The sequence below is a fragment of the Xiphophorus maculatus genome, chromosome 11 (assembly GCF_002775205.1).
Source record: "Xiphophorus maculatus strain JP 163 A chromosome 11, X_maculatus-5.0-male, whole genome shotgun sequence".
NCBI lineage: Eukaryota > Metazoa > Chordata > Actinopteri > Cyprinodontiformes > Poeciliidae > Xiphophorus > Xiphophorus maculatus.
Window position 1 is genome coordinate 600,663 of NC_036453.1, and position 25,731 is coordinate 626,393.

The 25,731-nt window shown below is 39.6% G+C and overlaps 3 protein-coding genes across 3 annotated transcripts in view; 1 reads left to right on the plus strand and 2 right to left on the minus strand.

The window, feature by feature from the left end:
- Positions 1-4,269: 4,269 nt before the first annotated feature.
- ppm1f (protein phosphatase, Mg2+/Mn2+ dependent 1F) lies at positions 4,270-17,148 on the plus strand. The gene is made up of 8 exons (XM_005807406.2): positions 4,270-4,502; positions 5,664-5,855; positions 8,634-8,764; positions 11,269-11,465; positions 11,543-11,731; positions 11,823-11,966; positions 12,649-12,742; positions 13,687-17,148. The coding sequence occupies exons 2-8, from the start codon at positions 5,689-5,691 to the stop codon at positions 14,016-14,018; spliced, it is 1,254 nt and encodes a 417-aa protein (XP_005807463.2). The 5' UTR covers positions 4,270-4,502; positions 5,664-5,688; the 3' UTR covers positions 14,019-17,148.
- A 1,936-nt stretch (positions 17,149-19,084) lies between these two features.
- LOC106699872 (C-X-C motif chemokine 11-like) lies at positions 19,085-20,573 on the minus strand. Its single transcript, XM_014471863.2, has 4 exons — positions 20,008-20,573; positions 19,729-19,858; positions 19,551-19,628; positions 19,085-19,441 (listed from the first exon to the last, which is right to left on the minus strand). Exons 1-4 carry the CDS (start codon positions 20,060-20,062, stop codon positions 19,351-19,353), a joined length of 354 nt encoding a protein of 117 aa, XP_014327349.1. The 5' UTR covers positions 20,063-20,573; the 3' UTR covers positions 19,085-19,350.
- Positions 20,574-23,361: 2,788 nt separating this feature from the next.
- LOC102234204 (niban-like protein 1) overlaps positions 23,362-25,731 on the minus strand; it is a 43,301-nt gene continuing 40,931 nt past the window's right edge. The window contains exon 14 of the mRNA XM_023342803.1: positions 23,362-25,476. Coding sequence (XP_023198571.1) covers positions 24,254-25,476 — 1,223 coding nt within the window. The 3' untranslated portion in view covers positions 23,362-24,253. The remainder of the gene's footprint in view (positions 25,477-25,731) is intronic.

A 25,731-nucleotide genomic window follows, 5' to 3' on the forward strand; every position in this document is an offset into this window, starting at 1 on the left:
CATTACATACAGTTTATAAATTAGTTTAAAATAAAACCGACATGATCAACATTTACAGATCTTTTGCCACAGATCAAATACTGGGGTGGTTTGTTACTTGTTAATAAGTCATTTTGCTGAGGGGTGATGGAGCCTAATTCAATTGTCACATGTTGAAATTTGATGTGGTTACTGTTTTCTTCCTTCGGAATTCATACAGTCATACAGTCTTGGTTGTTGTGTGTATGCAACAGTTGTGTATCTTCCTGCTGTGCCTGCTGATCCTCCACCAGTGTGTGGCCATGCCACTGAGCAACCAGTGTATTGGAGAAACATTGTGCACCTACACCTTGAAAGACTCCTACAGCCAGATGACTAACCTTCCCGGAGATATCAATACACGCAGCCTTGCAACCTGGGTTTACCAGTGAGTGTGTTTTTATAGTATATTGTCTTTTGCTGAGTTGTGGAAAAAGTTATAATCCAAAGAAATTTAAAGATGTTTACGGACGCCTGAAGAATCTGAGTGCACTTGGCAATTATTTTTTCTGCCTCTGAAACAATGAATTCCAAATAATTTGGAACCCTTCCCAATTTGGCAGGCATTAAATATTGCTTCTGTCTTTACTAAAAGCCACGGACGACTTGGTTTTACATGAGAAATGATATTGCATAATTTTTATAATTTTGCTGAGCACATTTCACTCTAAGAAATGAAATGTTGAATTTGCTAAACCAAGTTATGTCAGTTGGTTTCACTAAACCTAGTTAATTCAATTTAAAGAGTATTACACATTTACTTTCAATATAATCATTAAAGAAAAGACAAATAGATTCAAATAGTAAATCCAGACTTAAGTTTGTTAAATTTAATGCTGTGAAGTTAAATTTACAAGATGTTAATAGAATCTACTTATGCCAGTTTAGTTCAATTTATTCAACATTGTTGAGTTCTTGGATTTTGTTGATAGAGCTTCATATTCTCATGTTCAAGTTAAATAACTAGTTTAGTGGAACCAGTTGACATGACTGAGTTAAGTAATTGAATCATTAAAAATGTTTATGTTTCAAAGGATTAATTAAACAAATCTAGCAAATTTAACCCACTAAACTTTATTTTAAAAAGTCAGATTTAAGAACAGTAAAGTCAAACATGGCAGTTTTTACACAAAAACAAAAAAGATCAAGCAGTCATAGTTTGTTCACTGTTTTCAGTTAAACAAACAGTTATTTGCAAGGCTGTTTAAATTACTATTTACAATTATGTTTATATGCTGAACACAAGCGGGTTTCATTGTATTTACAAAACACGATATTTTAAAACAACTAATGGTAAGTGATTAGATCAAATGCAATCTTTCACTTTAAATCTAATATTTTATTTATGCAAATTAATATTGTCCCGTATCTTCCGTATTGCAACATCACCCCAGTTGGGTAAACCTAACTTACTTGCACATGACACTTTTACACCAAAACCAGTGGGTGCTGCTAGCATGAACTGTAAAAATTGGGGTAGAGAATGGACTCTGAGAGGCGAAAAGCCAAAGTAAAAAAAATAAAATAAAATATTTGCTTAGATTCTGGTGTCATTTTATGCTCCACAGTACACAGTTCTTTTTCTGTGAGAAGTGGAGCAGATTATTATTTTTTGTGTTTATGTCATGTGACATGACTTTAGAATATAATGTCCACATTATAATGCATGTAAAATTTTAGAAATTATCACCATTTGACTCATGATTTTCAATTCCTCAAGCCTTAAACTATAACAATAAAAGATACGAGACAAGATGTATCTGATCTCATCTGACACTGTTTTTATGCAAATTGATGTTACCTGCCAAAGAACTTTAATCGGATGAAAAAATATTTTATGCTTTTCTTGTTTTTATTCTGTCAACAGAAAGAAAACTGACTTAAACCGAGAACCTCAGGTGATCTATGAGGCCAGGTGCCAGGATAGCCACTCTGGCGGGAGCTGCAACAGTGCCTTGGGACTAGAGACCATCCCCGTTACCCTTAGGATCCCTGTTCTGAGGAAAAACTCGGCCTGCTTCCCCCTACCCAGCTACTCTGTAGAATTTGAGAACATTACTGTCGCATGCATATGTGCCTTAGCCCGCACACAGGAAGAAATAGCACAGGGTTGAAGGCAGACATCTGGAAATCTTTGTTCAGTCAAAAAAAGATGTGGCATCTGTGATTAGTGAGAACTATCTCTTCTATAACATTGTGTTCATCAGTAAGACAGTAAACACTCAGTAGATATCTGCAAATTAATTAGCTCTGCAAATGAAGTCATGTTAGATTCATCTGTATCATTATTATTGTATTGAACAAGTTGTTTTAAAAACAGTTAGGTCACAGCATAAATATACATAAAAACAACAATATACTAGTTAATAAAATGCTAATCATGTGGAGTGAAACTCATATTTATTTGACAGAATGATATATTTCAAGTGTTTGTTTTTGTTCATTTCGATTATGATGGATTAGACCTGGTGGTCGGATGAAGATTCCTAATCGAGTTAATTTCAGGGTCTGTAAATGATTAATCACATTTTGGTTAAAAACAACTATATATAAAGCAACATTTTAAATTAGTAAAACTTTTATTGAGAAGATGATGAATAAATAGCAATTTATTCAGAAATAAATGAGCTGAATAATGAGCTCAACAATATAGATAATTGATGTTTTGAATCTGTTAATCAGGTTATTTAACCATCAGACATGGTGCAAAGTGTTATTCTAGTCACTCATCTTTGAAGTGTTTCAGAAATTTCTCATCAATCATGGAACTTCTTTGAACAAATATGTTTTTAGAAATGTTTAGACCTGAGATTATATTGAGATGATGTTTTAGATTTGAATAGCTTAAGTGATTGGGCAGCATCTGTCTTAATTAGAGTTAATGAAAACCTAAAATTCAGTGTCTTGGAAAACTGCATTAGTACATTAGACCAATAAATAACAAGATTTTTAAAACCGAAACATGCACTAATATCCCATCCTACTACACAGTACTTGCATTCAGGACCCATTCAGGTCATCTTTTATATTAACAATTTTTTTAATTATTTATTATTTTATTAAGAAAGACAGATTTCCATCATATTTATTAATTACAGTTTTACCCATTTAAGGTTGTACATGAGGATAGAAGCAGAGAGTCCAAGTGATTTTGTCTAATACTGCCTTTCTGGTATTTTCTATTACTAATTTTAGTTGTGAATGATAACAAAAATAAACAAAATTTAACAAAAATGGGGATTGCACCACTTTGAGCAATAAAAACCATAAGAACATAAAAGTGCAGGATACATAACTCACAAGTACAGTCAAATTTAGTCAGATCTAAATGGTTTTAGTCTCAGTCCATTTGGTCCAGACCTTATAAAATTTGCCTTTTTCAACTTGGAGGGAAAAAGAAATCTTTTCCATAACATAAATCTGGTAAACAATTTCATCCATTGATAGTGGGTGGTTCTGGTTTTAGTCATTTCCTCGTGATGGCTATCTTACTGGCTGCCAGTAGTGTGGCCAGCAGTTTTTTGTCTTTATTGATCCAAGTGTCCAGTATGTTAATCATTTTACCAAAGCATGTGGCTCTAAAACACACTGGACCTACAGCAGCATATGAAATCATCACTGACTGTGAAACTTAATGCTGAACCTCATGCAGCTTGAATTTGCTGCTTTTCTCTCTTTTTCTTTCTGACCTCTTCTCCTTTACACAGGTTAGGTTGCTATGGCACCGTCTACCTCAAAAACAGGTTACCACAAGCAACATGACAACACTTTGCATGCCCCAAATGTTGTCATGTAGTTTTGTTAATGGTTTTTACACTGTGACTAAATGACATCATATTGATGTTCTTAGTTGTCAGAGAGACACAATAACGCCTTCCTGAGCTCAGAGGTTCAAACTCATGAAAAAGGATGGATTCTATCTGTAAAATGTTCCTGGAGGTCTTCCACACTCTTTCAGCAAACAGTTGAGACAGAATTGTTTTAGGTTTCACCACTATTTTACCTGCCATTGAAAGTATTCTTAAAAAATGTGTCTGTTAGTCTGTAGCTCATGTATCCATACCAACCGGGGAGATGGAAAAGTTAAAACAGTCAACAGTTGTCTTGTACCACTTCCTACAGGTGAAAATATCACAGATTTCAAAAGAAAATAAAAACGGGGAGGCAGCGGATAATATAGAAAATAGCGCCATCTTCACTTCCGGAGTGCAATGGCCCCATTTCCAAATATGGTATTGGTCTGCCCCCACCCCTTACTGTTTGCTGCGACGAGGTCCTTCTCAGACGAAGGGTCCAACGTAAAGCGGAGCTTTTTCGCAGATCTATAAACACCATGGATAGTACTCGCTCAGTTCAGATGTTTTCATCGTCCCTGCGGATAGTGGAAGTAGGCAGCGTGGTAAATAAATCTCCTCTCGTCTCCGTGTAGCTGAAGGGCGTGTTTCTGTACCACTATTCTACAAAGGAACTGTTTCCATCTCAGGGTAAGACGAAAACACAACTTTGTGCTTGGGTTAAAATGAGCATTTCTGCACCCATTAGAGTTTTTAGCTTCTGACGAAACAATTCTGGGTGAACATGACCAATCATATGTTTAAAGAAACATCCTAAGGTCTCCGTATTCCGCTCGTCGAGTTTCTCCAGCTTTCTTCTCTGTTTAAGGCAGATTCAACTATACCGTTACTTATCCGTCTTTAGTTCGCTCACATTATAACCACAGAGAGAACTTAAGGACGCCCTTTGTTGTTTTCTAAGGACACTTTACATTTTTCAAAACTGATTTCCGACACGGGAGAGCATCACGCTCACTTTGAAAGGTGTTGGCTGGCTCTCTGCTGGGTTATTTACGGAAGCTTGTGTTTAAAAGTAAAAAAAAAAAAAAGCAACACGACTTCCTTTTCCTGCATACCGACCTGGTTGCGATTTATTTTTAATAGCAATATGAACCACCCGGCAATTGATCTGCTCCACAAAACTGCTTGAAAGTTGTTTATCAAGTTTTTGTCATTTCACAGAATCTTCTCAGGAAACGGGGGTTTCTGAAGATTAAGCTCTAATAAAAAGACATCAAGCTCAGATGATTTGAGCTCAGCCCTGCTGCTCTAATGGGCGATGCAGGACCGTCTCCCCATCACAACTTATTTCCCATCTTTAAGTTGGGAAAACTTGGGTTGGACAATTGTTGTTTTAGTGTGTAACATAGATTTACCAGTTTAACCAACATATATGTTGTTGGGTCATTTTAGTGAAGTTATTAATTTGTAACATCACAGTAATAACCATGTTTTTTCTACATTACACAAAATTGTTTTTTACACAGATATGGTTTGTTTTGTATTCATATTTCAGTTTATACTTAGTCTATGATTAAAGCCATGTTTCCAGCTCTGTATCTGCTTATGTAATGGTGTAATTTACTTGTAAAAATAATAATATATTTTAGTAATACACATGATTAATAAATCCTTACATTTGGAGTTACTATCGTCACTGAACTGAAGCATACTTTTGGCTATTTGCTAGTTTACTGTCATCATATATTTAGCAAAGAAAATACAACTTTTTGTTATATATGATGAATGTCTACATGTCTTCGACCTAAACATGTTCAGTAAAGCCATTTTTCTTTATCAACTGTTCATCAGATTGCAGAGATCCCAAGCGGCTGGAATGGAGGAAGAGGAGGCCCAGTGCTTCCTGAAGAAGCTTGTGGAGGAATTCCCTGCTGCTCTGAAAGAAGACGCTCCTCTGCCGGTCAGCTCCCTGAGTCGGAGAGTCTCACTGGAGGAGCTGCAAGGAGAGAGCCTGGAGCTGGGCCAGAGGCTGCTGGCTGCTCGGTATGGATATACACTTCATTCATTCTTTTGGCTTGGACCTCAATACCTGCTGTTTGTAACTCATGCCAACTGGGGAATTTAGCTTTGCTACCTTCAACATCATATATAGACAGATAACAGATAGTTAGATAATAGTTAGATAAACTGATAGATAACAGTTTTGGAGCTTGCATGCATGCTGCTGCAGGAAGCCACTGGGAGGACCTGAGTCTTATCGTTAAGATGGGATCAAAGCGCAGAAGCACAAGTCGTGTTTCTTTATTTGGCCCCTCTGTCTCTAAGAGGGGCTACACTGGGTCCTATCCACACATCCTGCATACTCATTGTGGGTAATAGGCACCATAACCCCTTGCACTCCTCTTGAAGAATGGTTTCAAGAGGACTATCCAAGTTTTTTGAACAAACCTCCCATTTCAGCATTCATATATACTCTGAATTCCTGACTTTGCCTTGTATGTCAATACTATTGAAATCACATCCAAATCTACTCTTGCTTGTAACATTCATCCACCATGCTTATGACACTACACCACACCAAGTTATGAAGACCTTTTAAAATACTTCATCTCTCAAACCTTTTAGGATGACATTTTCCATCTCTTTAAAAGCTAGCTTTCATTTTTAAATGTTTGTTAAATACACTTCAGACATGAAGCCTGCACATCACACACCTGGTTAGACAGAGAATGTTAGATTCCCTGAGCTTTTTTTAAATTTACCTAACTCCTTTATCCACCAGTCCTCTGTGTACATGTCTGTGTGTTGCATTCTTCACATACTTTAGCAGCTCTCCCCTTGCACTGCTCATTAATGATCCACTGTTAACTCTGCAGGGGGAAGCCACTACAGTTCTAAAAGAAAAGCTACTCATGTTAATGTAAACAGTCAGAATATAAAGTGATGCTTTTCCTTTTTGAGAAAGATTCCGACTTTTCAGCAGGTAACAGGAAGGCTGAACAGAATACAACAAAGCTGGTCTGTTCTGTCTGTTTTAACTTTTAACCTCTGTCTGATATTGAAATGCTGGCGACCTTTTTGGATATTTTGGGTTTAAGGTAAAGAGATTAATAGATTTATTAGAAATAGTTTTTATTGTCCCGCAAAGGAAAAAGTCAGATGTTAACTTCTCTAAACCTCAGAAACATTTGCCATCAGCAGAGCTGGCAGAGAACATGCTTTATGTTATCAACATGGACAGATGGTTTGCTGAACAAATGGCCTTTTAATTACTACTGAACTCAGAGCAGTAATTAAAACAAAACTGTACAAAAATGTATACATTTTTCATTATGATAAAAAAAATAAACTGCTCTGTTTTCGTTCCAAAACTCATCATGCGACAAGTTTTAGCTTCACCTGGTTCAAATTCTTGAAAACAAAACCAAAAAAACCTCTTATTATCCACCTTTCACTATTCAATTATTAAATGATTAATCTAAGAACTAGTCAACAGATCAGCCCTACAATGTATTGATATTCAGTCTACAGAAATTCCTGAGCTCTTCACATGTTGATGCTTAAAGTGTTCTTTAAGTTGTAGATCCATTCTTTGCTCCAAATGATCAAGCGTTAGGATTGCTGTTATTAGATTTTAGGTAATAAAAGGTCTATTTTATTACCTTAAAAATGATTTATTTGTTTATTTGCATCTTTTAGTGTATTTCTAATATTGCATAGACAAGGCTGAAGTGGTTAATTGATAAATCTGCAGAATATGTCAATTTTTTAATCTGATCGATAGAATAATGATTGATTAGCCCTACTTGTGTATAAATGGTACTTCATGAATAAAGTTACCTTTTCTTGATTGCTTATTGGCTGTCCTATAAATAGCTAAAATCTAATTTGCATAAATTGCCATATACATAGAACCTTTATTGAATGCTGACATGAATAATATTGTGGCAGAAACAAAGTGAATAAAAGAAACTAAATATGTTTAGGAATACTTGTGGAATTTAGTTAATGGGTCCCAGTGATTTTTAGTTTTTGTCTTTTATTCCATCATTCCAACCTACCTTGTTTTTTAGTCTTTGGATTGGTGAATCAAAAAAGAAACTCTGGTTGAGTTCCTTAGTTTTCATTTCTTTGATTATTGAGGATAGTTTATGAAGCCAGGCGAGATCAGTAATGAGCGGAATGACCTAGCAGCACCACCTGAGCCTGAATGTTTTCTTTGCTGGTAGGGTCTCTCACTCTTCCGTCTTTTGAAAAAGAGTAGCTAACACCAAACAAGATGGTGTCTTAATGCCATCTTGTGGTAGCAGCAGCATATGTTGCCTCCATCTGTGGAAGTTAAGCCAACTTTTAAGTCGTCTTTACGGAATAAGAATTTTTCACACTGAAGAGGTTGCTGCTTGTTGACAACGGTGCAACTGATTAGTCCTTAGTTGGAAAACAGTCAGTAAAATAATTATATAAAATTTAGAAAATGTATCACAAGCTCATGTGCTTTCTGACATGCCCACATGTTTTCCACTTTACCCTGCAGGAAGAGCTCATATCCTGTCTACAGAAACACCATTGTTTCGCCAGCTTTCTGCTTCCTGAACTCGGTTTTCTTTTCAAAGATATGACATTTTGTAAAGGGCCAGGAGTGATAGATGACTTATTTCACCGTTGACTTTACCTGCTGCTTCTTATTGATGAAACTTCTTCAGGGTCTAGATTTTTCTGGAACAAACCTATTTCTATTCTGGGCTTTATGTCCATCTATCTGCCCAGCTGTTTGTTGCCCAAGTTCAGAACTTGATTTGAATGTGCATGTCTGTGATTCAGGGGAGCTCCCTCAGGCCTCAGGATCCTCCTTTGCCAAGAAGCGGTCGCCCAGCTTCTGAAGGACGACCTGTCGCCATTTCACTGTCCACAGGAAGCTCAAGCAAACCTGGAAGATGAGGAAAAAGTTGTCTGTAAGTTGTTCTTTTAGTTGCCTGATATAAGTAGCAAAAATAAGAATGGGGTATTATTTTAGGACTGAAGCGATTAGTCAGAATGATCGTTATCTGGCTGTAATATAAAGACTCAAAAAATGAATGCCATTTGGTGAAAGAACAACATACTCAGGGCAGTAAGTCAAAACTACACAAAGGTATATATGTTTTGCTTTTAAGATGAAAACCCTAATTGCATGTAAATGTGTTCTATCCAAAATCTCCCAATTGGAATTGTTTGTATCTCCTATTAAGCATCTTTTACTTTCCAATTATGAACCATTAATTAATGACCAGATCAGTCCTACACTGTAAGTTGATCTGAGTTGAGTTGATGTTAAGCTGAGCAGAAAGGCCTGAGCTTTCACATGTCAATATTGGGATAATTCTTCTAGCTGCAGATGCATCCCTTGCTACAAAAGGTGAAGAATTCATAGTGGGTGTTTTTTATTTTAGGTGGGAAAATGTTTATTGTCTTATTTTAAAACATAATTCAATTATTTGTTTATCTGCATTTCTAATACTGTATGAAAAGACTTGGTTGGGTAAATGAAAAATCTGCAGAATGTTAAATTTTTTATCTGATTACTCGATTAATCTACAAAATAATTGATGGAATAATCAATTACTAATATACACTGCTCAAAAAAATAAAGGGAACACTCAAATAACACATCCTAGATCTGAATGAAAGAAATATTCTCATTGAATACTTTGTTCTGTACAAAGTTGAATGTGCCGACAACAAAATCACACAAAAATCATCAATGGAAATCAAATTTATTAACCAATGGAGGCCTGGATTTGGAGCCACACACAAAATTAAAGTGAAATAACACTACATGCTGATCCAACTTTAATGTAATGTCCTTAAAACAAGTCAAAATGAGGCTCAGTATTGTGTGTGGCCTCCACGTGCCTGTATGACCTCCCTACAACGCCTGGACATGCTCCTGATGAGGTGGCGGATGGTCTCCTGAGGGATCTCCTCCCAGACCTGGACTAAAGCATCCGCCAACTCCTGGACAGTCTGTGGTGCAACGTGACGTTGGTGGATGGAGCGAGACATGATGTCCCAGATGTGCTCAATCGGATTCAGGTCTGGGGAACGGGCTGGCCAGTCCATAGCTTCAATGCCTTCATCTTGCAGGAACTGCTGACACACTCCAGTCACATGAGGTCTAGCATTGTCCTGCATTAGGAGGAACCCAGGGCCAACCGCACCAGCATATGGTTTCACAAGGGGTCTGAGGATCTCATCTCGGTACCTAAGGGCAGTCAGGCTACCTCTGGTGAGCACATGGAGGGCTGTGCGGCCCTCCAAAGAAATGCCACCCCACACCATTACTGACCCACTGCCAAACCGGTCATGCTGCAGGATGTTGCAGGCAGCAGACCGCTCTCCACGGCGTCTCCAGACTCTGTCACATGTGCTCAGTGTGAACCTGCTTTCATCTGTGAAGAGCACAAGGCGCCAGTGGCGAATTTGCCAATCCTGGTGTTCTCTGGCAAATGCCAAGCGTCCTGCACGGCGTTGGGCTGTGAGCACAACCCCCATCTGTGGACGTCGGGCCCTCATACCATCCTCATGGAGTCGGTTTCTAACCGTTTGTGCAGACACATGCACATTTGTGGCCTGCTGGAGGTCATTTTGCAGGGCTCTGGCAGTGCTCCTCCTGTTCCTTCTTGCACAAAGGCGGAGGTAGCGGTCCTGCTGCTGGGTTGTTGCCCTCCTACGGCCTCCTCCACGTCTCCTGGTAGCGCCTCCAGCCTCTGGACCAGGGGTGGGCACTCCTGGTCCTCGAGGGCCGGTGTCCTGCAACTTTTAGATGCATCTCTACTTCAACACACCTGAGTCAAATAATGAGGTCGTTAACAGGACTCTGGAGAACTTGACTGCACTTAGGAGGAGATTCAGCTGTTGGATTCAGGTGTGTTGGACCAGGGAGACATCTAAGAGTTGCAGGACACCGGCCCTCGAGGACCAGGAGTGCCCACCCCTGCTCTGGACACTACGCTGACAGACACAGCAAACCTTCTTGCCACAGCTCGCATTGATGTGCCATCCTGGATGAGCTGCACTACCTGAGCCACTTGTGTGGGTTGTGAAGTCCGTCTCATGCTACCACGAGTGTGAAAGCACCACCAACATTCAAAACTGACCAAAATATCAGCCAGACAGCATAGGTACTGAGAAGTGGTCTGTGGTCCCAACTGCAGAACCACTCCTTTATTGAGTGTGTCTTGCTAATTGCCAATAATTTCCACCTGTTGTCTATTCCATTTGCACAACAGCAGGTGAAACTGATTGTCAATCGGTGTTGCTTCCTAAGTGGACAGTTTGATTTCACAGAAGTTTGATTTACTTGGAGTTATATTGTGTTGTTTAAGTGTTCCCTTTATTTTTTTGAGCAGTGTATTTGTTTGCTGCAGTTCTATGCTATTTATTCAAATTTTTATTCTTGGCTCTGCTCTACTTCCAGTACTCCAGTCGGAAGCAGTCCAGCGGCTCTTCCTGAACCATCTGATAGGTGTAGCGCTCAGATGGAACCAGGAGCTCCCCTCCTCCTTCCCTCCTCCCAGCTTTCAGTGTTCTGTTTATGCCATCAAGAACACAAGGAGGAAGATGGAGGACAAGCATGTGGCGCTGGCTGAATTCAACCAGCTCTTCGGCATTCAGGTAAACACCCTGAAAAGTAAACACTGCTTTGCCAATGTTCTCCATTGTCACTCAGCCTGACTGTGATCCTGATCTAGGATGGAGTGGAGCGGGCCTACTACGCTGTGTTCGACGGTCATGGGGGAGTGGATGCTGCCGTTTATGCTGCCACTCACCTCCATGTTGCTCTGAGCAAACAGGAGACGCTGCAGAGTAACACCGGCATGGCTTTTAAAACTGCCTTCAACAACACAGACGACATGTTCAGACGCAAAGCCAAGAGAGAGGTATAGTAAGGTTCTGCAAGCTGTTGTTTTCTCTCCATGAACCACACTGTATGCTTCAGATGAATCTATATGTGGAGTTTTGTGTCAACAGCGTCTGCGGAGTGGGAGCACAGGAGTGGCCGTTCTGATTCACGGTCAGCAGTTGACTGTGGCGTGGCTCGGAGACTCTCAGGCAATGTTGGTTAGAAAGGGACAGGTTGTTACACTCATGGAGCCCCACAAACCAGAGAGAGAGGTACATGTTCTGCTAATTCTTCCTGCTTTGTTTCCTGCTATGCCAACAAATGACACTGGTATAATAGAATGGAATTGAGTATACATTTTTGTCCCTAGGGGAAATTTATAATGGACTCAAGGGTGTGCACTGAATAGCTGCTGCTGCCCAAACAAACAATAACATGCAATACATATAAACAGCTAAAAACGTAGACCACACACAGATTGAAAACAACAACAGATTACCCAGGTTACTGAACACCTTCCATACTATTTAAAATTTTGATTAAAAAAATGTGATGTACCAAAGAGAGTTTTAAAAAATGGAGTTTATTTTTTTGGGATTATGTACCTTCTACAAGAAGGCAAGAGCTCAAATTCCAAATATAGGATGTGGGACAGATCCAACAATAATGTCTGAGACACAGACACTGACACTATCTCAGCCTGTTTCTGGTTGTCATGTAGTTAAATAATACTGAAGGTTTTAAATTTAAAACAATTAGGAATTTATTTTTCACTCTTTCTAACAACAGTAACCTTAGAAGTCTTTGAAGTCTAAGCCTCATTGAATGGCCACATTTTCTCCTAATTTTTTCTGACCTGTTTGGGGTCAAAGGTTAAACAGTTTAAACCAGCATCTGACTCCACATTACTGCAGGAGTCAGATGTTCATGTTATTTCTGTTCTCTTTTTTACAGGATGAAAAACAGAGAATAGAAGATCTTGGGGGTTGTATCACCTTCATGGGTTGCTGGCGAGTTAATGGCACCTACGCTGTCTCCAGAGCCATTGGTAAGACATCCTCAACCAATCAGAACACAGTACACAGAATTGTGCCAAGCTACAAAACACTTAGAAAAAGCTTTTGCTATGGTTGTGACTATGTTGTTGAAAATGTACCGTGTTGTTGAAAATGGCACAAAAGTTAACTCGGTTTTGACTGATGGCTTGTATCTGATTTGGTGGATTGATGCAGCTGGAAACCTCAACTAACCTAGCTTCACACAGGAATACAGACATTACTTGGCTTAACATGCAGCACCAACTGCAGCTCTGCTGTGAAACTGTAGACTGTTAATCTCTGTTAACATAGTGTTAAATCCCAATGATCTGAAATTTATCAGCTTGAGTTGTTTTAAAAGTCAAGTCAGATTAAACAGATGATGTGTTGGCTTTCACCACTCTGAAAAAGGATTTTCTTTCCGACATGCTCGCAGTAAAATGACATTTTTTACCTCAGGTGGTAGAACAGTTGCTAATAATGACGTCACAGAATCTCGCAGCAAAAAGTCTGAACTATCCTTTAACTTTCCATTTAGAGACAAGTCTTAATATGAGATGTAAACAACAGACTTAATATTTAAGATGTAAAACTATGTATATTTTTATAAGTATTCCTCTTTACCAATTTGGAACTTGGGCAGTTCAGACAGAAATAACTTCCCTGCATTAAACAGCAACTGAAGTGTTAAAGTGGAGAGTGCACAACACCTTCAAACTATTAACAATGCACTCATTCTAAAAACTTTAATAATAACCAGGAGGTGGCACTGCTGAGCTTTTCCAGCCTCAGAATGAACTGCTCCAGTTTTCATTGCTGAAGAAGCCTGAAGAGGCTCTGTGTGGGAAACAAAGTGAGCCAATGAAAGCTTCCTCATTGAAGAGGCTTTTCTGTCTGCCTGATGTGCTGTGAGTTTGCTCCGAGCTGCTAATCCCATTCACATCTCTAAATCCAGGCGACTTCGACCAGAAGCCGTATGTGTCTGGGGACGCTGATTCTTCAACCATCCAGCTGTCGGGGGACGAGGATTATGTGCTGCTAGCGTGTGATGGCTTCTTTGATGCCGTCAAACCTTCCGAGGTCCCAGATCTGGTTGCTGAGGCGCTCCGGGGTGCTGATGACTCTGAAACTGGAGGGAGTCTTCCACCAGAACACGCTGAAGACAGAGTGGGACACAGAGTTGCTGAGAGATTGGTAGGTGATGCCAAGGCGGCAGGGTCCAGCGATAACATCACAGTGATGGTGGTGTTCCTGCGTCCGCCTGGCCAGCTGCTGGCTAACACATAAATCCAGCTGCATCCAGAGGAAAGGAACCATGCAGCTCGCCTCAGGACACACTCAGCCCTCTGCAGACAGCCAGACTAACCCAGAATCCTCACCTCTGACATATCCACAGCTATTATCTGTGCTAGACTGGCACATGACTTGATTTTTTACTCAAGAAATCCAATGTTATATGATCTTATGTGCACTCTAAGTGGAAATTATTGTGGATATCAAAATATACACAGTGCTGTGGAATTGACAGTGTTTTACATTTACATCAACACATATGTAAAAAAATAATTGTAAAACAGTTTCTACCACTAATGAGACATACATACTGTACAGTTCAATGGTAAATATACATCAGTTGGTGGAGAAATCTTCAGTAGCTTGTTTGTAAGTGTGCACCATCTTAAACTAAATGTTTGTTTTGTGCACCTTTTGATCCACCAAACAACACTGACATGATCTGATGAACCTGATGCAGCTCAGCTGTACTAGCAGGAGTGTTCTGACATTTGCATCATTTACCTGAAGCTCACTACTGGGGCTGTATGTTGTGACTTCAGCTGTCTCCTGAATTTTCCACGGATGGAGAGCATCACCAAAAGAACACCAGTGAAGCATAGAGGTGGCAGCATCATACTGTGGGGTTGCCTCTCTTTAGATGGCAGAGGGATTTTTGAAAGGGTGACAGATCCATTTAGCAGTCAACCTTTACCCAAAACCTTCAGGTCTCTGCTGCCAAGTCCAAGCATCCATCCAGATCAACTGAAGTATAAACTATCAGACACAATGTTTCGGAATTGGTTGACAAGAGTTCAGATCCAGGCTGTCAAGGTAAATATTGCTAAGTGAAGACGCGGCTGCTGTAGAGACTGGATCATGCTGTTGGGTTACAAGAATTAGATCAGCATATGTCCACTTATGTCAGGTTATTTGTCCTTTTTTAAGTTTTATACCCCCCCCCCCCACTTTCATCCCTGCCCCTCCCCCCCACCCCCAAATAACATTTGCAGATGAATTATAGAGGCCTTATTTACATTGAAGGTGTAAAAAGTTTGGAAACAATTTATCATGGTTTCATTTTGATATTTTAACTTTTTAACAGGAGCGTGTAAACTTTTGAGAGCCACAGTTGTTAACTTTGCCGGGTGATGTGTGTATTGTGTGTTGTGTATAGTGATGGTGGTGATAATAGTCCCATAAATCAAACCCAGATAACTAAAACCCATCCCAGCCTGAAAGATGGACTGGTCATCAGTTTGTCACTCGACAACACAGACGAAGAAACACACACACATGCGCACCCCCACCCCCACACACACACCTACTTGAGGAAAGTTGAGAGTGGTTTGTGTTTAGACAGTGGGAGGAAGCTGGAGTACCCAGTGAGAACATGTATGCACAGGGAGACCATGCCGACCCACTGCAGACAGGTCAGTAGGGACCAACACACTCCCAACTTAACTGTCAGGCTCTGACTCACCCGCCAGGTCCTGACTTGGTCTTCAAGGTCTGACATGGCTGCCAAGGCCTGAATCGGGACTCGGCCGTCAGGGTCTGCCTCGACGGCCGAGTCCCAGACCATGAAGACTGACTCGGTCTTCATGGTCGAGTCGGATGATGAAGAAACCACTTTGGTCTGGTTGGTTCTGGATGCAGGGTCTGCTGGTGTTAACCAGTCCCCTGCTGGAGTCCTTCAGGTCCTTACCTGATCTGCTCTGACCAGATCTGGTGATGATGTGACCAGTACCTGTTGGCAGACCAGAGTGCCAACAGGTACTTAATATCTGTGCCAACAGGTGTTAACTGTTGGCACAGATATGTTACCAACATATCTGTTACCAACAGTGCTGCTTCCCGCCTGACTCACTGGAGTCAGACGGGAAGCAGCACTCTGTCCTCTGAATGTCCTGTGCACTCTCACTGGAGGGCTGAGCGGTCCAGCTCACACACATCACACTCTCTTCAGGGACTTTCCAAACAGGAAGTCCCATTTGTTCAGTCTGAGCATGTCAGAGGATGCATGCATGTGTATGTTCATGTGATTTCTCTTAAAAGAACGTGATGCCAGCAGCTAATGGTTGGTCCAAAGCCGACACGCTTAGGCTTGATCGGTATTTCAGTTTGCTGCTGTTTGCAAAACTGGCAGAATTAGCAGAGACTTCCTGCTGGGACAGGCCCACACTGGCATGTTGGGCCTGCAGCCACACTCGTACAATACATATACATTTAACCTACATAACCTTCAGCTAACTATCAGATTTAATATATTGATTTATTTAGAGGAGGTTAAGTTACAGTTTAGAAAGTTTTATTTTACCACGGTTTTGTCATATCTGTGGCAGTGAGACTGTTACTTTTTTAATCTGAATGCTTTTCAGACTTCATCTACTTAATCTGTTCTGTTGGTGGTGTCAGTGTAGAGGGCTATTTCTTGATGTATTTGTATGTTTTGGAGGTGAGTAAACTAAAAGTCTCATGTGCCACATAGATCAGTTGGAACCTCTTTCAGATCAGAGTTTTGTAATAATCACAACTTCCCTCCCCATTCATAGATCAGCTGTAAGTCAAGCTGGCAGGATCATGGATCAATGAATGCTTTCAGCGCAATCTGAACCAAAGGGGCGTGGCATACTGTCACATCACCTATGCTGAGTCAGATCATAGGTGTAGCAGTGGTGGAGCAATATCAACAGCACAGCTTGTCCCCTAACCTCTCTGTTAATCTGATCAGGCAGAGCTGCTAGAATACAGATTGAAATTATGACCTGAAAGGGGCAACAGTTGTGAGGAATGCTAAACCTTTTTAACCAACGTGTAAAAGATGGCCGGCTTATAAATGCAGACTCCAAACTGTGTTCTGAGACAAAGTATTAAATGTGTCTTTTATCTGCTAAGAAAATGCTGATGTTAAACATGTTGGATTATGTACTGATTCTCACTCTGTTGGTATTATAATATTTACTCCTGTTTGATGATTCCTTTATGGAAAATGTGAATGATTTTTAGAAATGGTTCGGAACCACATCCAGCTGGATTTGATGTCAGGATGTCAGGATCTCACTGTGGATTACTGACATGGTTGGATTCGCAGTTTTGTATTCACTAATGACTAAATAAAAGACTCCAAACAAGATATTCGTCAGTTTTACATCTGGCTGCTGTTCTCACTTTGTGACACCAGAACTTCATTCTCTCTGACACTGTTTGGCTGGGAGTAGAATGGTGTAAAGTTTCCTCAGAGTTAAAAGAAACTCAAATAAGTTAATAAAAAGTCAATTTTTTACCCTTACAAATGGCTTTGTACATTTGGCAGGGATTTTAGAGAATTTCATTGTCAGTCAACTTTACAATACATGCCTAAAGATGGCCATGTATTAAAAAGAGACAGGGATATCAATTCTACAGTGTAATTTATCCAAAACTATATGAAAGATGTATGCTATATTTCCTTTTGTCTGATAAAAAACATTTAGCTCATCCTCGCAATCAGAGCAAAGCAGTCAGCTGATTAAGATAAAAATACATTCTGCGCCTATAAAAATACTAAGGGGACTTGTGAAAAAAACATTTCAGTCTTCTTCCTCCAACATGTAATTTAAATTTTGAAAGAATTTCAGAAGCTTGTGTCACATGGCTATTCGAAATGGTTGACTGAAGTTGCTTTGTTCTACTTTTTATTTTAATCCAAAATAACACCAGGTTGTTGTTTTATTATCAGGTGGTAAAAGTGTCAGAGCCATAAGAAATTTGTCACAACTGTTTTGCTTTTCACTGAGTTCATCTTACTTTCTGTTCTCGTTTTTCCTCTAGCAGATGCGTTTCCAAGAAACTGGGGGGGGGGGTGAAATGGCAGAAACGGCAAAAAAATAAATGTGTCGATGTTTATTTAGCCAAAGCTAAGTCTGAACTTCATACTGCTATTGAAAAAGATGGAAAGTAATATTTTTTTTTTATTAATAAGCATTAACATTCATGAAGTATTTTACAAATGCTGCAGTTTTGTCAGGTTGCAGCTGTGGTATGCAACATGACATACCACAGCTATGTCAGGTTGCTGAATGTGTGCTGAATGTGCTGAATGTCAGGACCTCAGCAGCTACCTTGAAAAAGAAACTGTTGTTTTCCATGAACCTGGGAAGGAGTTTGTTTCTCATTCTGGATCTAAAGGAGTTTACTGATGCAGCGCCATCTACTGACAGACTGATGCATTCTCCCAGCAGCTTTTAGACTTTTTGATCAACTACACTCAAGTTCATTAAGCGTTTGCATTCCTGATGTTATTTATAATTTTTTTTCATACTCTTGCATTTCATTGTTTTTATGTTTTTATAATTATTCAGGTACATTTTGTACTTTTTGGAAATTATTTAGCATGAAAACCTAGAAAATGACCCTACTCAGTTGGATACTTGTCTAATAACTAAATTTTTTTCTTATGCTGTATATTTGCCCTTATGTTACAGTCTTATAATTCTTATTTTTATTGTCTTGGTTGAAAATCCATGATTGGTTGCTGCTGATCAGAGGTTGGTGTAGTACTCAAAAGTTCTACTCAAATAAGAGTAGCACTACTTCAACATACGTTTACTCAAGTAAAGGTAAAACGTGTCTCTCCAAGAAATTACTCAATTATTGTATAACTGATCATGCTATCTGATTAATATTTGAAAATGATGGATCCAGACAGACAGGAAAATATATTTATTTATATTTATATTTATTCTGATATTTTAAAGACTGAAATCCAAAGATAATACAAATAATTACAAAATAAATTCAGGAATGCTTTTACAAGTCAAACATAAAACTCAAGAAACCAATACGAACAGTAGATAATGTGTATAAACAGTATGTGCAATGTACGTCTTGTGCCATCTGCTGTTACTGCATGTTCACTGGACCTCGAATGGCTCAGCAAATAGATCATTGCTTTGATCTCAGTGTGACATTCTGCTCTCCGTCACTTCTTAAAAAAGATAACATTTCAATTAAAGCTGCAAGTAGCGTTGGAGGCCTTTGCAGTTCAGTTCCACTCCAGCTGAAAACACATTCAACATGAATGCAAAAAGAGTTGACACTAAAAGTATGAGGTTGTTTTTATTTCCCATAGTAGAAAACTAATTTCTAAAAGCTGTAGAGTATATAAAAAAACTATACAGTTGTATCTTTATATACAAAGCATATAAAGACTTTTTAACAAGGAATAATACAGCATACACAAGGTAAAGAAACTGGCCATCATGATCACTGGGTATTTTCTATACTTGCTGCATTTAGAGTGATGTTATTGTGAAACAGAAAAGCAGAGTTGGTGCTCGGAACCTTCAGCTTTCAGAACTGAGTCCTACAGTCTGAATGTCGCCTGCTGTGTTGAGCCTGAAGTGGAAGAGTGAGCTGAAACCGTCGTTGTGTGCACAGCTCCAGTTTTTCTGGACCTGAAACAAAGACCAGACTGTTAGGATGACACAGCAGATTTCTGAAACACTTCCCATTGATTGATTTCACAGAAACTCCTCAGAGACGGAGCATTTCACTTGATCTTACTTGTTCTTCAGATTCAAGATAAGCTGTCCAATTCGTGACTTTGGATCCACACACTTTTCCTTGTTTGCCAGTATAACACTAGAGGAAGGAAAAAACAACAAAGGACCCACATAAGGGATGAACAGTGCAGAGTGGTTACCTGAGCTTTGCATCGCTCAGAAAGTAAAATAGAACTTACATGATCTCAGTGCGGGGGCAGAAGGTGCTTGGGTGGTAAACGACAGGCTCTGTGAGAATGCTCTGCAGTCGGACTCTGTTCAGGAAGCTGCTGGAACACTTGCATTTATTGGACCTGTTGCCTGGCTGAGCTGTGGAAGAAAGGAAGAAGCATGGTCTCATTACATCCTGATCTTCTGTCAGTCAGAATAACAAGGGAAAGTGCAACGATTCATACATGCAAGCTATCGTTTTTCCCACCACACACTTACTCAGTTGTTCTAAAAAAAAATCAAAGTACCTTGAGCACAGAGGAGAAACAGGCAGGCCACGAATCCAATCACAGCGAACTTCATCTTGTGGGTCTAGAAGCTTCAGGGTCAGCCTCAGTGTCTGTCTTCAGTTTGAGCTGCTTATGCTCTGATGCAGCAGGCAGTCCTGTTTTATAGAGGAAGGGCCACTATGAGCACCACTGTACAACGTGATGCAACCGTTTCACTTTCCTCTTTGGGTTTCACTTTCTTTGCCTCTTCCTTTTTCATTTACAAAGCCTGTTTCCAAGAACTGCGCCTTCCTTTCAAACTCTGATGTGAATATCTTTTGCTTGCACAATGACTCTTTGTACAATGTTACATACAATTTACCAACAAAGCAAAGGCTGTGTCTAAAGCCTTTAGCTCATAAATCAGTAAATCACTGAGATTAATAGCACTTTACAAACCTGCTGAGATTTGAGATCAGCTTAAACTTTTTGCATCATTGGTAAGAATGAGGGAGCAGCAGCTGCAGCTATAAAGCAAATGAAACTCAACAAAAATAAAGTTTCTCCATAGATGCATTACTGTAATTAGTTTCCACACGGGAAGGTTTAAGTCATCCATGACACACATAAAAAGTTATTGTCAATAACTTTTCATCCTTGCACAACAAAATGTAAACTGCATGTTCAAAAAGCTGTCTGTCATGTCAGAGTACTGTAATGCTTCTTTGTAATTCTGTCCAAATAAATTGTACGTTTAAAAAAAGTTTGTATACAGTGAGCTGGAGAATACAGTCACCCAAAGTCACATTTTGTTGTTTATGCAGATCACAAAACAAAACAGGACTTTCTACAGTGGTTGACTTCTACTCAGGTTTACAATAAATGCAAAGATTCTTATACATGATGATGGTTTTATATTTAGAAAAAACACAACTAAAAAGAAAAGAACCTTTTCAATGTCAGCACAAATCTGGTTCCACTCCACAGTCCAAACACCAAAACGTTTGTTGTCTTCCCTCACTGTGACTTCTGTAAAGCGTTTTACAGAAATGGGATGTGAAACTAAAAGTAAACGTAGGAGGGAAAATACCACCCACAGTGTTAATCCTCTAACCCTATTAGAGGACAGACTTCATTCTTTGTCTATAATCTCCTTATTTATATGAAATGGAACAAGTAGCAATCAGAAATCAGGCTGGAAAAAAAATCATCATTCAGGAGTTTTATTAATCAAACATGAATTGCCAAGAATAAAGTTTCGTTTTTGTATTGTGTCTTAAAAATGGGCCAAAGCAGTATTGTGTTAGATCAGTGGTTCCCAAAGTGTGGGGCGTGCCCCCTAAGGGGGGCACAGTACCATTGCAGGGGGGGCGAGGGATGAATAAAAAAAAAAAAAACAGTTACACAAAAGTGTTTCACTGTAAAGATGGTTTGTAGTGTGTTTTGTTGCAACCTGAAGTGTGAAATAAACTTCAGGGGAGTTTGAAAACAAAATGTGTTTTTCAATATAGGTTTATGTCTGGTTGAACGATGTGTGTGCCCAGTAACACATAGGGGGGCCCAGAAAACCTTTGGGAACCACTGGGGGGCCCCAGAAGAAAATCTTTGGGAACCACTGGGTTATATAATGCACCCAGCAGTTTTTGTTCAGGTTATGTTTATGTGCCAGTTTGAGAAAAAAAAACAAAAAAAACTGTGTTTGAAAGAAGCAGTATTTATAATGCCCTTTAAATCTCAAATGGAAATTTCAAAGGGCACATTCACAAGCTGATGATGGAAAGCTACTGATTTGCAGCTACAGCTGCCCTGAGGCAGTCTGACAGAAGAGGGCAATGGCACAACTTGCCTGCTTATGAGGGGCTTGCAGTTCTGTTCAGTTGGCAGCAGTTTCATTTCATTTCTGGATTCCCTCCCTTATCAACAGTTTGGTTTCAGTTTCAACAACAGGGTTAAAAATTCTGCACTGACTTCCTACATAAGGTGGCAGAAATATTTACAAAAGGGGAGGCGCTGCAATTCATTTTGGGGACGTTGGTTCTAAGGTAAACTTTACACCTTATATGTACAAGACCAGTTTAGACTTTGAGCTACTTGCTAAAAACTGAGGTGTGTATCATTAAAACATGCTGCAACTTTAACTATGGCAGCTTTTCTTCTCTTTAGTTTTTCTGTTAGCTTCTTGGCGCAGGTTCACCGCACTTATCAGTTCAGTGTTATACCCTTATTCTGATTATCTGTGCTGCCCATTAATCCGTCCTACCTTGTGCTGCCCTACAAGGTAGGACGGATAGCACAGATAGTTAGAACACAGGTATACTAATAAACCAGATTTAAAGTGCTAGTATTGCCGTTGCATACCAGCGTTGTAACTACCTGACCAGGTAGTTGTGATGGAAAAATTAAAATTAGGTCACATCTGCTAGTCATGTTATATGAATGATTGTGAACTCTCACCAAAAGAACTATTTGGGTTACACGTAGAAGGTTGGAAGTTGTTTTCTACAGCTGCATCAGAACCAGACTGTCTCGCCCCTTGTTGTTAATTCTTTATCCTTGGTATAAAACTTATGTGTTGTCTCTGCATGGCAGAGACAACACATGAGTTACTGATTGTCATACAAGCTCTCCATAGCCTGGTGGGCCTCCAGACCAAGCATTTTCTGCTTTTATATACTATTAGGGTTTTTATATACACTTAACAGATAGCAAAGACAGGTTAAAGAGTCTCTGGTGAAATTGTTGGAAGCAAAATGGCAACATAGTATGATCAGCATGTCAACACAGAGAGTGTGAGACCAATTGTCTTTTTATTCTCAACTCCACAACCACTGTCCATCTTCACCAGTTTACACACTAAACTTCAGCGAATGAAGTGACAAGTCACGGATGAAACGGCTGAATTGAAAAAAAATATATATTTAATTTGAATTGTTTTTTTTTAAGTTTGCCTTTTTAAAGATTATAGTTGGTGTTTCTGAATTGTTAACACATAATGCAAATGTAACATTAACTCAAGGTAAATCTGTTTACTACTAACTGAGCTTCACTAACATTTCTGCATTTCCTATAATAAAAGCAGAAGTTGAAGTATTTATATGGCAAAACCTTTAAGGATTTCAACTACGTCTCTTTGGGATTTTATGTAATAGACCAACACAAAACAGACAATTATTTTTCAAGTATTGTGAATTTGACAGGAAATTTCAAAATTTCCAACATTTTTTTAACAAGATGACTGCGCTTACCACCAAGCTTACCAAGTTTTCTGGAGGTAACCCTGAATAATGATAGTCATATTAATCATAAAATAATATTCAGTGTAAGTAGTCTGCATCTTCTTTGATGGGGGGCAGTAAGGGACGTGTATAATTAATAGGGGGTGTCAATAAAGGTTGAGAAACACAGTTTTAGTTTAATTGATAATGGTTTAATTTCAATAACAGCTTGACTTGATTCACACAAGAGACAAGTACATAAAATATACTCCAGTCAAAAAAAAAAAGAAAAAAAAAATGAGTGAAAAATAAATAATAAAAAAGGAAGAAATCAGTAAACAATCATGAAATGATTAAAAATATATATATTAGTAAAAGTGACAGTTAGGTGGTTCTCTGTTCCATACAAAGATTTATACATAATTTGCACAGGGTTGTAAGGACAGAAACCCATAGAAATAGTGTTGAATATCTATCTTTGTTCCGCTCTAGAATCTGTTATCTATTGACTGATAGAAGTGGTTTGATTCAACTGTACTCTGGGTTTTTCTCACTTGGTCTGAGCTCATCATCTCACTGATTCTTGAAGAACACAGACACTTGCATACATCAGATCAACTGACTAAAAAATACTAACTGTTGTAGATTTCTAAAAGCCACAACAGTTTGTTAAAACAGACTGAAAAGCTAAATGAACAGGCTTTTCAACAAAGGTACCTTAACAAGAGTGTTCAAGCAACTGGTCCTTGTTTGTCACCATTATCATCCACTGTGCTCATATTTGTAGTTGAAGAGGAAATACATGTGTGGTATGTGTAGTAAAAAAGCTCAGGGTCTTCCTGGTGAATGAAAAGTTGGGAGAACAGTGGTTGACTCGGACATGCTTGGTGAAAACAGGCTGCTTAGTGATTGCTGCTGTGAAAACTTGTGCAGTTACATCAACATGACCTTTACTGCTAAAACAGAGCAGGGTTCAGTTTGAGAGCTGCAGGTGGAAATTGATTTTTGTTCACAGAGTCCCGAGTTCCATGCCCTGCGTCGGCTACGTTTTCCTCCTTTCCCACAAAGAGTTACTCTGGGGCCTCAGGGACAGATGTGGAAATCACCTCTCCCTGCTCCTCCACCTTTGCGGTGGGAGACTGGAAGCCATTGTCATTATGTTGGAGTGCAGGGTTTTCTGGAATCGATTCTCTAGTTTCCTCAAGTTGTGCTGACATTGGCACTGCCTTATCCGTCTCCTCCTGGTTGAGATGTGGCAGCTCCTCTGACACTGGTTGGTGGTATTCTTTCTTTTCCTCTCCCTGTATATTAACAGAAGCCCCATCTGCAGCAAGTTCAGCTTGGGGTGGGACGTCTTGGTCACATGGTTCAACTGCTTTTGACTTGTCTTCCTTCGATTCTGAACCATCTGACATTTCTGAAGGGTTCTCAGGAGTTGTGTGTGTAGCCTCAGATGCTGTTTCCTCTGAAGGAGGTGGAAGTTGTAGGCGTTCCTCTGACATCTGGAGTGCTTTCTCTTCTGCCACTGCTTTGTTAACCTCTTTAAGCTCCTCACTTAAATCTGAAGCATTGTCTACAGCATAGTTAGACAATGCAACATTTTCTTTAAATAGATCATTTGGGTTGGCTTTCTCTACCTCTAAAACAAAACCATTGGACAAGTCTGAAGGATTTTCTGGAGTTGTTTTTGTACCATCAGCCAATATTTCCTCAGAACACAGTGAAGGTTCTTGCATCTCCTCTGACTGCTTGTCCGGGGATGGCTCCTCTTTGACCACAGGCTGGAGGTTTTCTCCCTGTTCCTTCTCTACATTACCTGATGCATCTTCCACAACTGAATCAACCTTCACTGGGTCCTTTTCCTTATTCAGCTCTTCTGGATTTGCTTCTTTCTTTAAGGCCGAACCATTGGTGGAGTCTAGTTGGCTCTCGGTCACTGGAGAACTGGACTGTATGGTAGCTTCACCATCTGCTTTCTCCTCCCCAGCTCCATCGTTCTCCTCTAAGATCACATCAATGGTCGGTGCGTCTCTGAACAACTCACTGGAGCCTTCCACTTGGATCATTGACACCACCTGCTTTACCCTTCTTATCCTCTGGGACTCTGAGGATTCACCAACACCCTCAGAAACTTCCTCCAATTCTTCTCCTTCCTCCTGCTTTCCTCCATACTTCTCTGCCCAGTCAATGGACGGGCTTTCTCCCAACAGTTGGAGGCTGGGGTCACTGTTGCTAAGGACAATGCTGTCCCTGTATAGGTTGTGTCTCCTCTGGACTGCTGCCTCCTTCACAGCTAGAAAACAAAGCGACAACAAGTTGAGGATGAGCATCTACAACCTGAGCTAAATAAACATGAACAGAAAATAGATGTAAAGCTATTTTCTGCTTTGTAAATCTCTGGGGCAACTGTGGCTCAGTAGGTAGACTAGTCGTCTTGTAATCGGAAGATTACAAGCAGATGGTGAAGCTACCATACAGAAAAGATCTCCAGTGCCTATTTTTGGACCATAGCTTCTGAACAACAATGTGTACAGTTTATGTAATGAAC

What these genes read in the sequence shown, in the direction of transcription:
- ppm1f (XM_005807406.2), top strand. Translation starts at nt 5,689, where the DNA reads ATGGAGGAAGAGGAGGCCCAGTGCTTCCTGAAGAAGCTTGTGGAGGAA. An exon ending in CCCACAAACCAGAGAGAGAG is followed by an intron (nt 11,967 to 12,648) that starts GTACATGTTCTG and finishes TCTTTTTTACAG; the next exon opens with GATGAAAAACAGAGAATAGA. An exon ending in CGCTGTCTCCAGAGCCATTG is followed by an intron (nt 12,743 to 13,686) that starts GTAAGACATCCT and finishes CTCTAAATCCAG; the next exon opens with GCGACTTCGACCAGAAGCCG.
- LOC106699872 (XM_014471863.2), bottom strand. Translation starts at nt 20,062, where the DNA reads ATGAAGTTCGCTGTGATTGGATTCGTGGCCTGCCTGTTTCTCCTCTGT. An exon ending in GTTTCTCCTCTGTGCTCAAG is followed by an intron (nt 19,859 to 20,007) that starts GTACTTTGATTT and finishes TTTCTTCCACAG; the next exon opens with CTCAGCCAGGCAACAGGTCC. An exon ending in ATCTTGAATCTGAAGAACAA is followed by an intron (nt 19,442 to 19,550) that starts GTAAGATCAAGT and finishes TCTTTGTTTCAG; the next exon opens with GTCCAGAAAAACTGGAGCTG.